This window comes from Cygnus atratus, chromosome 1 (genome assembly GCF_013377495.2).
Source record: "Cygnus atratus isolate AKBS03 ecotype Queensland, Australia chromosome 1, CAtr_DNAZoo_HiC_assembly, whole genome shotgun sequence".
NCBI classification, from domain to species: Eukaryota; Metazoa; Chordata; class Aves; order Anseriformes; family Anatidae; genus Cygnus; species Cygnus atratus.
The window spans coordinates 137,809,981-137,822,566 of NC_066362.1; the positions used below are offsets into that span (position 1 = coordinate 137,809,981).

General features: G+C 39.0%; 1 protein-coding gene across 1 annotated transcript in view; it reads left to right on the forward strand.

Moving 5' to 3' along the window:
• The window catches only part of HERC2 (HECT and RLD domain containing E3 ubiquitin protein ligase 2), a 114,825-nt gene that overhangs the window by 11,071 nt on the left and 91,168 nt on the right, over positions 1–12,586 (forward strand). The window contains exon 4 of the mRNA XM_035558099.2: positions 6,105–6,242. Within this exon, the coding sequence (XP_035413992.1) occupies positions 6,105–6,242 (138 nt within the window). The remainder of the gene's footprint in view (positions 1–6,104; positions 6,243–12,586) is intronic.

The following is a 12,586-nucleotide window of genomic DNA, read 5'->3' on the forward strand; positions in this document are numbered from 1 at the left end:
TTTTTCTCTTTTCTTGTGATGAAAATGGAATTCAGAGTTCATAGTGTAAGAAAGCTTTGGTTTCTTGTCATGTGTCTATACAGTCTGCCAGTGTTCATATTTTGAGTTAAATGCAATTGAAACTGATCTCTTTTAAAGTGTGCAGGAAGGTAATATCTGAGCCTTCAAACGAAGGCTTAAATCTGTTCCAGTCTCTTTAAATTAAACATAACCACTTGTGTTATGATGAGCAAGGCTTGGCAGTGTCCTTTTGTTCACTCTCCTTGGTGTGTTTACAGCTGAGGCCTTTGTCTAAAGGAAGTGGGCTGAGGAAGGGGTAAAGGTGATAGTGCTATTTCTAATGTTGTTTATAGTCTTCATGAAGTGACTAAAAGGTCAGCTGAAAACTGTCCATAATCCAACTGCACATGTAGTGCTTTTTTTTGTCTTTTAGTTTACTTTAGGGCAGGTCAAACACTGCAAATCAAATGACAGAGTAACATATCTATTCAGATTAATAATCACATTCTTTTTTAGAGACTTGCTCAATATTTTACAAAAGGAATAGAGAATTATTAAGATCTGTCATTGGATATTCAATGATTTTCAGCTTTCTGAAATACCTGGATTTGGCATTCCATGTAGTTTTGCCTTTATCAATAAGGGGGTTTGTGGAAAGTAGCAAAAATTTTCTTAAAAATGCAAATGTGCAGTTAGCACAAATAGCACAAGTATCCTGCCTTTTTGTTCCTTTGGAGGGGTGAAGTGTAGGTCCAGTAGAGTGGAGGTCATGTCTGTTCTTTTCTGCAGCTGGAGTATGTTTTCTACAGAAGTACTTCTAACACATTTATTCTTTTGAAAAGCTACAATAGTTTAGAAATTTTAAGAGTTAAGAGCCTGAGAAGGCTATATTCAGATCAGTGTATGAATTCTCTTTCAGTGTAATTAGCCTTTTTAAATGCCACTGTGCTGGACTACACGGTTTGTAAGATGTAACTGATTTGCTTACTAGACTTGAACTTTGAGAAGGAAAAGTTAATCAAGGCTATTTCTGGTCAGCGTTGATCAGATTTTACATTTGATTCTGTTAGGCAGTAGTGAGTCATGAAACCAGAAAAATTGATGGTCATTTTGCAGCTCAAACTGAATTTCATGAAATGAAAATGTGGAATACTTCAGCCTGTTTAGTTAGTAGTTCATTGTTTTTACATAAATGATGTACGAATCTGTTTCAAGAGGAAAGGGAAAAGTGCATGCCAGCAACTAGATTTACGTAAATCCTACTGTTTTTATATGAAAAGCAATATATTTTAATATCAATATTCGGATTCTGCTGCTATGTCGGCTAATTTGGAGATGAGAGGTTGCTGTAAGTAGTCCTTTTTATTTAGTCTGTTTTAAGAAGTTTTGATTTATACTCATATGTTATAATCCCTTTTACTTCACTAGTGCTATATCGTTCTCTGCTAACACTGCCTGGGCTGCTCAAAAGAGGCGCTTCATTCTTGCAGCGGGTAGTCAGCAGAGGCAGTAGACTGGAAGACCGTGTAATTGATAGTGAAAAGCATTCCTTCTCTTTTCTAGGAAGAAAATGCAAATATTGCATTTCTTTTCCCTGTTAGCAGAAAGATTTGTATAGGAATAACCTCTTTGTTTTTTCTTCCTGGCACTTTCAGAAAAATGTGTGTGATTAATGCATCCAAGGAAATGAGTTTGCATGTTTCCAAGTATCACCTAAGGGCACAGCTGTGACAGTAGTGATGTTCAAATTCAGGTGCACTTGCAGTATGGCATGTACTTAAAAGGTAGTCAGGCTGCCATCAGGAAAATTGGATCCGTTTAATGTCTGAAAATAGTAAAAAGTATTAAATAATATTTTTTTCCTATAAAACGTTTAAGTTAGGAAGCCATTACCGTACATTTTGAAGATGTCAGTTGACCACACAAGTCCTTTTTGTTTCCACAAACTTGTGTGTAAATGGAATTCCTGTTTCAATTAGCTATTTTAAATAGGGTAAAACTATAAAAATTATCAACTTCATGCCTCTGTCCTGTCGTTGGTAAGCACGGTGGGTTTCCTCTTCTCTTCTTGCCTGTTCTCTTCTGTTGTGCCCTTTATCTGAAAGTTGGATCTTTGTCTGTCAGCCTGGTGCTGTTGAATGCACGCACCTCACTCAGCATTGTGTCTGCAAATAATGATCAAGGCCAAATGCCCAAGAGATTGCAGAAAGGCTGGCAGAGCTCAAACCTTTGTAATGAGAATAACAGTATGTGGGAATTGGTTGTGCTGGCTACTGTTCAGACAACATGTATATGAAGCTGTAGCAGTGAGCAGGCACGCAGGCTGGCTCCTGCTTTGAGCCTCCTTTCCCATATAAGAAAGAACTTGTTAAAAGTGAAAAGTGCCTCTTTTCTCTTCCTTGTTTCTGCCTTCAGCAAGCTAGTTATATTGGCTGTACCCAGTGTCGCAAGCATTCAGTACTCAGCTGTAGATTATCATACTCTCTTTGCAGGACAGGGGAAAGTCCACAGTCATCCTGTTGGACAGTTTGACTTCATAACTACAAAATGCTTTATTGCATGTTCAACAGATTTTTAAAAATCATTTAAAAAGTAGTATACCCCAGAAGACAAACTTTACTTCTGATTAGGGTTAGGAGATTGGAATTTTCCGTCATCTGGACTTCTATACCTTGGGGGCTGTGTAAATATGATTTATAAATGGTTAGGTAGGCATCCTTCCTTCACAAATAACAATCAAAATTTGTGTATGTTTATGTAGTCTATATCATGTAAAACACTTAGCATTTGGGCTTTTTAGTAAGTCTTCCTCATCCCATGTAGTAAAGTATAGTCATTTTTATCCTTCCCCTGATCTTTTCCTTTGCAGAAGTCAGGAAGAAGCTGGACTTAAAAATATGTGCATCCAGTGTCAGTGATCAAGTCCGGGGGAAGTTTTCACAAACATGTTGCTTGCAGATGCTGCAGATCTCGTTAAGTTGCTGATCCTCTGAAGGGTTGGTGGTTATGGGAAAAGGAACTCTAAGAGAAGGCTTGGCTGTTTAGGGCTTCATATGTTAATGCTGTTATCTCCTAGTCCGCTCTTTGGCGGAGAGAACTGGTTATGTGTTATTGGTATTGAAATATTTCCTTGATCTCAGATTACCAAATACTATTTTAGAGTAGTTGTGAAACGCAGCCCGTCCTTAGAGCACACTGTGTAACATGTGCCTTGTGAGTGGCAAGGTATTTGTAGCAACATCTGCTGGGAAATGGTTGCAGGCTTTTTTTCTTCTGCTGTGGAATTCCTGACTCTGTCAGTTGTTGGAATTCAGGAGCAGCACAAGGCCTTGTAGTAGCTGCTTGAGGCAATTATGGTGTGCCAGTTACATTTCATATTCAGTGAAGAAAATAAGGCCCACCTTTAGCTGCTGCCTTTCTGCCCCCTCTTTATGCGGGGTTAGGTTATTGCTGTGCAGGACTGAGCATGTGGAGAGTTCTTGTGCTTTGCTTTGGAGCTAACTTCTAGCTGAGGATGATTACTTCGGTTGCTCCGTTTTCACTCTCTGAGCATACCTACCTCATCCTGGAGGCTTACGATTATAAACCAAAATAGAGTTAAGAGAAAGTTCATTTGGGGAACTGTAACACAGGTGTTTTTCCCCACTACATTCCTCTGTATTCACACTTAAGTCTGGGAAAAATGTTGTTACAATAGTCTGTCACACTGCCACCTTTTTTTTTTGTGTGTTCTTCTGAAAACTGCCTTATTGTTATTTTGGTCTGTGCTGGCTTTGCTCAAGATTTCTTCCTTCCTGCCCCCATTTTCTTTGGGGTTCCCTTTCTGCAATCCCTTTCTTTAAGCATAACCGAGCTTCCATGAATATGAAGTCCATGCTGCTGCTTTTAACTTAGACTGATACCAGCATTGTCCCTACAGAGAAAGTGGTTTTGTGCAAGTATAATGAAGTCTTTGTGAAACAATTTGTCATGGGCTTTTAATGTGGTTTTCTTTTTTTTTCTTTTAGCTCAGCTCCCTCCTTCTCCCCCACCTTTCTTTTCTGCTCATATAGAAAATTAAAGAAACTCCTCCTAGTGGATTTGTGTATGTTTAATGTCAAGGTTATTTGTGTATGACACAATGCTGAAGTTCCAACCTGGGCTGGGACCTCATCTACTCGCAGCGAGGGACTAAGTTCGTAGCCCTTTGTTGTCATCCTTTGCCAAGGATCTGTTAGAAAGCATAACAAGTTCTCTTGCAGCTCTCTGCAAAACGTAGTGTCTTGGCACAGCACCCTTCAACCCACTGCCTGAAATCCCAGCAGCTCCTGCGGAGCGTGTCTTTAGTTGTGTGGGTGAGTGGAGAAACAGCGAGAGCATGGTGTTATTGTGGGAATATTCTGAACTGCTCTGGCTAAACAGGGTGTTTGGTTTAAATGTATAATGGGATTTGTGTCTTCTAATGTCACTTATGCCTTGGAGTAAAACCAGCTAAATTCAGTCATCTTTTGGACACGTTTTATTATGCTGATGACTGCTGGACTGTTGGATGCTCCTTGGTATTTGAGGGAGATGGTTGTACTTGGTATAGTTTCCACTTGAAAGTGGAGTATCCACGCTGCTTTTTGCTGTGCTCAGGTGACCTTTGCTATCCCTTCCTTAGCCCACAGTCTCAGCTGCAGCAGGCATTGTGCAATTGTCTCCTGTTTTTTTCTCTTTGCCTTGTCTTCAGGTGCCCCCTCCTGAGTGCTACTGCGTGTTGCAGGTTATGAAACATTGGCTTTAATTTAAAACTTGTATGATTAAGGCAGCTTAAAAAAGCATGTTTTGGGAGGTGCTATTGTCTGCAGCCAAGGAAATGTTTAACAAATAGTCGATCACAGATCCAGTTACAACTAGATCAGACATGCATTTTTTCTTTAAGCCAGATGGAGGAAATAGTTGAATGTTTTTGGAAATTGTACTGCTTTGCGTGCTTTTTTTTTTTTTGAGAGCCTTTGATATCCAAGTGGGATAGGTGCAGTCAGATGTGTTGTATCTAGCTGCAGCTGTAAACCTCTTGCTTGCTATCATCTCCTGAAATGCGCTAGGGCAAATGTGTGTATTTGGTGATGGGGGGTGAGATAGAAGGAAAGACAAAATTCTAATTCCTGTCTAGATTGTTGTGGCCAGGGCTTCTGGGAAGGAGTCTGTGTAGTCTGGGTTGGCCGATAGGAGTGGAGGACCAGTAATTTTTAAGAGCCTGGTAAAGATGTCTGGGTCTAATCTCGTCAAGGATAGGTTGCAAATTCTAGTATTGAGAAATCTGGGGGGATATTTTTAGAAATGAAGGGTCATAATGGGAAAGGCAGTTGCCTGCGAGGCCCTGAATTGCAAGGCAGTCTTGCACATTGAACTGGCTGGAGGTAAGGAAATGGAAATCCGTACGAATAAGGAAAGAGAGACTTCCAGCTGTCTGGTTCTACTGTGTTTAGCAAATTGGGGCTTTCATGCAGTCTTTGATTACAGAGATAAGTGACTAATGTCTGTTTTCTGTCTTCATGAAAGTAATCCTAAAAGGATTGCAAATGCTTTTTTATTGCTTGGGTAGAAAGTGGTGGTATTATTGCTTGCTGGTAATTACTAAGATGCTAGATATGTTAGAAATGTTGAAATACTGCTGCATAAAATTAGTGTAAATGTCAATGTATAGCTCTTCTTGATTTTGAAATTAAGGCAATTGCTGTATTTTACATGTTGGAATATGAAAACAAGTAAATGAAACAGAAATGGAGGTAGTTGAGAGCAAAGTCTGACTTAAAGTGCATTTATTGCAATGCTGACCTAAAGTGTTAGGGTGGATTTTAATCAGATTACCTAGGAGGTTGCAGCAGTGATTTCTGCATTTTAAAGTCACTGTCTCATGAAATGTAACATGAGAGCTAGCACCTGTGGCAGTTAACATGGTGCATACTACTTTCTTTTCCCTTCTTTGTTCTCTTAATGATAGACAATATTGCTGTAAAAGTGAGGGCTATGAGCTTTACCTTTCTAATGTAGAACTGAATTAAAGGAGCTTTACCTTTCTAATCTAGGTCTGAATTAAAGGAGGAAGTAGTTTAACTGGTCTGTTTTTTTTTCTTTAGATGATAGCACTGAATGCCAAACTGCATCAAAGAAAGAAGAGCAAAATGACAAAGAAAAGAAAGATGAAGAAGAGGCTCCACCGCCTACTTACAGGGCCAAATCGATTGTTGAGAGTTGGGTGTGGGGCAAACAACCAGGTATTGTGGCTGTTTTGATGATTCTCACTGAAGCATTACAAGTTCTATATTGATCACTGCTTTTGTAGCATCAGGAAGTAATTGGATCAAATGTAGTTGTTGACAGATGCATCTGTTAGGTTAGTGGAATAAGTTTGGTAAGTGGTTAACTGTGATTCAAGTTAACCATTTGCCATAACTACTTTCGGGTTTAATTACACTCATGACTTGAAGAGTCAATTTGCACCTTTCATACTACTTGAAGGAATGATAAATTGGCTTGGAACAAATGCAGTTATACAGTGAAATGTTAAGATGCCTTTAGATTTCTGTTCAGTTACAGACAAACAAAAAAAATTGCTTAGTTTCTGAAGCCTGAATTTTCTGCAGGCAATAAAGGTTTAATGGGTGATTTTTCTTTTTGGATTAGTGGTCTGATATGAAGGAGTCTGAGCGAATCATGGGAGGAATGTTGAAAGGATTTGTTCAGTTAACTGTCTGTCCTGATCCTTGCTAACAGTAACATCACCTGTGATGTCAGTGGGAAAATAGTCTGTGTGTTCACATCTTCAACTGTGGCTCTATAAAATACTGATTCTGATATTGAAGCCAGCTGAAGTTCGTAGCTCCTTATTGCTGCAGAGCAGCAACACATTGTCTGAAATGGTCCAACTTTGAAAGCAACGTTACAGAAGAAGCTTCACTTCAGTGGTTTGTTTTGTACTTCTGGTGCCTGAAACTACCCGATTCAGATACTGGAATGTACAAACTTCAGAGACATCTGTTGTGCCCCTGTTCCTTTCCCCTCACCCCAAATCGCTTGAGGATCCCTGGCAAGAGCATTGTCTCTTCAGGGCCAGAATCTGGATCTGTGTAGCCATCTTTGCTAGGGAAGCTATGTGACTTGTTTCTGTTGAGCCACAGGTCATCTGCCAGTCTGCTGTCCTCTGCTCTGTGCCAGCCAGCTTTTTCCCCTTTCTTAAGGACAGAAGGGCAGATGGGCTTGATGTCACTCTAGAAGTAGGACAGAATTTTGCAGTGTAGGAGGAATGAAAAGAATTGCCATTACAGTGGAAGGGGGAGGGAGTGTTAAAGAAGGGAGACCGTGTTGAAGAGACGCAAGCTAAAGGTCATGTTATTTTTGTTTTATATTTGTATTTAGTGCTTGTTGCTGAAGAGTAAAATAAACCTATTGTAAAAAATTGTAATCTAAATACTAACTATCCTACCAAATTTCTCTCAAGTGACCAGGGTGTTTGGGATAAGAACTGGCCTTTAAATTTACTCTCCAATGATTTCGTTAAAAATTTAAAATAAACGGAAGTTGTTTATAAAACAAGGGTTGTGTGTGTGTGTATGGAGGTTTCAGGAAAAAAAAGTTACTTTCTTGCATTAACTTTTAGTGCCTATATATAGTATGGCTCATTATTGTTGAACATGTTTTTTCTAGAGTAAATATCTATGAAGATTTAATGTACTAAATTTGTATTCCTTGGTTTCAATTACCTTTTGTGCTTGAAGTTCACATCACCTTGATCTGATTTAACTGTATGGGACAGATAAATCCTTAAATAGTACTATAAACACACTTGTATTTTATTTGTATAAGTGTTACAGGTAGCTTTCACTCATGACTGTAGGTAGCTTTTTGTTTTGCATTTGTAAGAAATAGAGCTAACAATTGCTTTTTGTACCATGCTAGTTCTTGTGGCTTGGGAATTGATTTTGAAAAAAAAAAAAAAAACGGAGAATTAATTCAGTCTTGGTGCTTTGCATCTGTCTCATAAAACAAGAAAAACTATTTTAAGCTTGTCTTCTGTCATCCTTCTGAAAAAAATAAAATTGATCCTTCAATATTTGTCAAAAGCACGAAGGAGCTTTTGAAAACAAGAATTGTTTTTTAAAGGTATTCCTACTGATCCAGTAAGAATGAAAGACTTACTGTGTTTTCACTTGTTTTATATTCCTTTACGAGTAAGGTCTGTGTTTTAGGTTAATACCCTGAGATATATTTACTGAATTTAATGATTTACATTATGAAAGTCTTACGTTATGAAAGTTGTATCTAGACATTGGATAGTGGATTATCTATGTTTTAGAAGTGCTGTAATACAATCTTACTTTGCCAAGAAGTCTGGAGGATCACGCTATTGAACTTCAGCAGGCTAATCCAGGTTGCTGGGCCTTGTGACATCCCTCCCCCATGAGAACTGAGGGATTTGGAGAAAGCACAAAAAAAAGCTCTTCATAAAATGTGTTGAGAAGCAGTGCTTTTTGTCTTCCGCTCTGTTTTGTGATCCGGGCACAAATTCAGTGAAGCAAAATGCTTTCCTCAGTTCTAATTTATGCTGAGATCACCGCCAGAACAGGGTGAAGATGTCATACTTATGGTGATTTTTTTTTGTGTGGCCTTACTATGCTAAGTTCTGTAAAAATATAAATAAAAAATATGCATAAAATAGTAATAAAAACATGGGTAGTTTATTATTTGACTTTTAAGTTTTTTCTTCTCTCTGGCTTCAGTGTTCATCCATTTCATATTCAGCTCTTACTTGATGCCAGATTCAGGCCCCATTTTGATATAAGTGCTCATTTAAAACATCTTCCCTTTGTCCTGTCCCCACAAGATTGTGTATTCATTAGCCAGTCCTTCAGATTTTTTCTTAAAAATCTTGTTTCATTACTTTCATCAGTTTTCTTGGGTAGTCAGACCTGATTTAGCAGTCCGTATTCGCAATGAATTAAACCATTATGCTGGTAAATCACTGTCATGGCGTAGCACTTCTGGGGGCTCCTCAAGTACAGCTGAGAGCTTGTTTTATAGATAATGCTGCCTCTTGTTTCCTTGGTAATGTTAGTATAGCTGAGTGCACTGAGAACTGGTTCAGAGGCAATACCTAAGGGAGGGGAGGTGAAAACTACCCTTGTGAATTCAGTGAGATACACATGAGAAACGTGTCACTGGCAACAGCAGTCGAATCTTTGTCCTTTGTAAGAAAGGGGGGGACATGAAGTTTTATCCTGTAAGAGCTATTAGATGAATCAAGTTTGTACTGTGTACAGAAGTAACTAAGCATTGGTGGCATTGAAAAATCTTTTTAACAACAGATTAAAAGTTAGTGACACATTTCTACTTTGATTTAAAAAAAATAAAATTCTTGATCGAGTATTTTTAAGTTCAGCTTTAGAAAAGATGTTTAAAAAAGAATGGTTCAGTGAAAGGGTGACACTTGCCCAGGGCCTACCTCCTGTTTTACATCTCTCAGAACTCCTGCCTCCCTGTTTTTTTTTTTCACTTTCTTACCACTTCAAACAGATTTTAAATCCCCCACACCCTCAGCTTGAAAGTTATTGTCTGGCTCCAAGCATCTTTTTGATTTTGAATGTTGAATCTCTTCCCTCACTAAATATGAATAAGGTGAAGCGTGCTGATGGGTGTCTTTTGAACAGAGAGGTCAGACAGAAGGAAGCAAAAAGCTAACCACCTGTTAGGAGTTGCGTTTTTTCACAGAACCAGAGTGGCTGAGGCTGTCAGGGCCCTCTGGAGGCCGCCAGGCCCAAGCCCTGCCCCAGCAGGGCCACCCAGCGCAGGCTGCCCAGGCCCATCTCCAGGCGGCTTTTGGAGATCCCCAAGGAGGAGACCCCACAGCCTCTCTGGGCAGCCTGTGCCAGGGCTCCTCACCCGCACAGCACAGAAGTGCTCCTGGTGCTCAGGGGGAGCCTCCTGTGTTCTTAATATAAAATAATTACAGGAGTATATTTAGCCATCTTTCTGAAGGAAATTAGGTGGATGTGATGGTATTTTTGTTTTTCCTTCCAGCTTTTGAATCCACTGTGCATTCTGTGGCATTGGCTTGCTGGCCCCCCAGATGTGTGTTAAGCTGAGCTGACTGCATCCTTTGGCTGCTCTTTGTCCAGTGGAAGTACTGTATAGTAGAAGGGGAAAGAGATGAGACAAAATATAAAAAGCTGTAGGAAATTAGCACACATTAGCTCTGCTGCTGACAGGAAATGAGTGCTCTTTATAGTGGCACATTCTTGCCAAATTGTTTGAAACACGTTTTGAATTTTCAGGTCTGAAATCTCTTTAAACTATATCGTCTGTATTTGCCTTTTGCTGAAGCTCGTGACTCAGTGGAAGTCCTTGAAACTTTTCACTTCTGATATGGGCATTTTTCACGATCCTTAATTTGCCACTTGGAAGCCTGCAGAGTTCTCTACAAGAGCTACTGGCATAAATGTTAAGAAACCATTTAGTATGTTATTTTTTTAAGGTATAAGGGAGCAAACATGCCTTTAACAGGCTACCTGCCTTAAACTCATGTCAGGTTAATGTATTGGCTGTGGCTGAGGTGATTTAAGAAGTTACTGCCTTCAGCTGCTTGTTTTGCCCCCTCAGATTTGCTGACATAACTAGATAACGCATCACCGCTTAACCCTGTTCTGTCAAATGATCTAGGTTAAACACTACTGGTATTTTTCCTTCTAATGCAGGGAATTTTTGGCAGGATGAATTAAGAAGTGAAGACACGTAGTTATGTTAGCTGCCGTGGGGAGGCAGGGATGTGATAAATTTTAATAGAAGATGGTAAAACCCTTACCTGCCTCAACTGCAGCCAGGAACATATCTGACTGTAGTTCTCACTTAACAAGTATTCTGCTAATGATAGCTTGAGAATTTAAACTTGTGTGTTATGACATCGACTCTTAGGTAGGTATGGATTAGGTAAATAATTTGTCTCCACCCTTCGTAAAATAACTGACAAAGCAGAATGTTGCAAGGGACATCTGGCATCAAGGACTGGCGTAGTGGCATAAACAGTTTTGTTTAAAGAGTTCACTGTAACCTTCTCAGATGAAACTTGAATCGTTGCTATTAATAACCTATTCTCTCAGTAGTCTGTTTAGATACTTGGTAATATATGTTGTTCAGGCTTGACCGATTTCAATTGGTCAGTTCCCTAATGTATTTAAAACTTTCTGAAGAGGAAGTGAATTTTTGTCAAGACTAATTTACTTACGGAAGAAGAGAAGATTTAAATTTGGGAAGTGCGTAGATACAGCTCACTTTAAAAATAAATAAATAAATAAAAATCCAAAGACACCCGGACACCCTTTTTCCCCAACAGTGTTACTTCTAACAAAACAATGCAGTCCTTGGTTCAGTTTTGAGACCTATCCGAGTTTTAGGATTACTATAGCTAACATTATGTCTGAAATAGCTGTTCCAGTCTTTACCTACACTTTGCATGTGAGATTTCTTTTGGATTATTGAAATAATAAGGTATGTATAAAGTATTTTAAGAATGGAATTACTTAATTTTGGGAGAAAGCCTCCTAAAATTGTAGCCGTTTCAGATTGTGAGAAGAGCAAAGTGAGAAGAGTAAAGGAAAAGAATTTTACCACAACTGAAGTCAGTAAACTTAAGTTAATGGTTCATGCATGTTTGTTGACTTTGGCAGGAAAGAAAAATAACTTGCATTTGAAATGAAATATCCCTTGCTTTAGAAAGTGCTATTGTGAAGGTCTGTTTTGTGAAACTTTGTGTAGTTTAATAGGACTCAACTCCAGTTATCAATACTTCAACTCTGGTTGAAGTATTATGTAGATCTTCTGTATTAAAACCGAATTGAACCTTTGAGGTATTTAAAGAGCTACAGTAATGTTATTTTTCGTCAGATGGGCCAGTTGTCATATCAGATCATTGACTATCTTGTTGAGTGTCTTACAGGTTATCCCCAGTATGTATTGCGCTAGGAATTAGTTTTGTAGGTGCTGCAGATGAAACGTTTTTTTCCTGTACAGACATAGTATTGTGTGTGCATACAATGGTCATGTTGAAAACTGCTACTGCTTGACTTGCGTACATTGTACGTGCTTTTGTAGGATTTTGTTTTTTTTTTGCATTCAGAGTTTAGTGTCACCTGTTGCATCAGAGTGGATGGGATGTTGATAACAGCAGTAACGTGGCTGATTGGAGCTGGTTCTGGAAGTATGCAGTTGTGGTCTTTTAGGGAAACTTCCTCATAAGGAATTATGTCTAATGTAGGTAGTCTCTGCCCATCCTGATTCTTTCCAGTAGCCCCTGTGCCGTGTGCTTATTAAGCATATTATTTTGAAAGGAAGGGCTCTGTTGTCAGAAAACATGTCTGTCTTTAACTCTCAGAAAGAATTTGAGGGGCTGTTCACCTTTAGATAACTTGTCAGCCAGGAGGGGATTATGAATACTGTAGCTCTCTGTTACTTTATAGACTTTGTGGAGTCTGGTACCTCGTGCTTTGTTTCTGTAGCACCAAGCAGAGACTGTATCTTCCCCAAACACAGACCCTAATGAAAGTGCCATTTTTTTCCATCAACTGTTTAT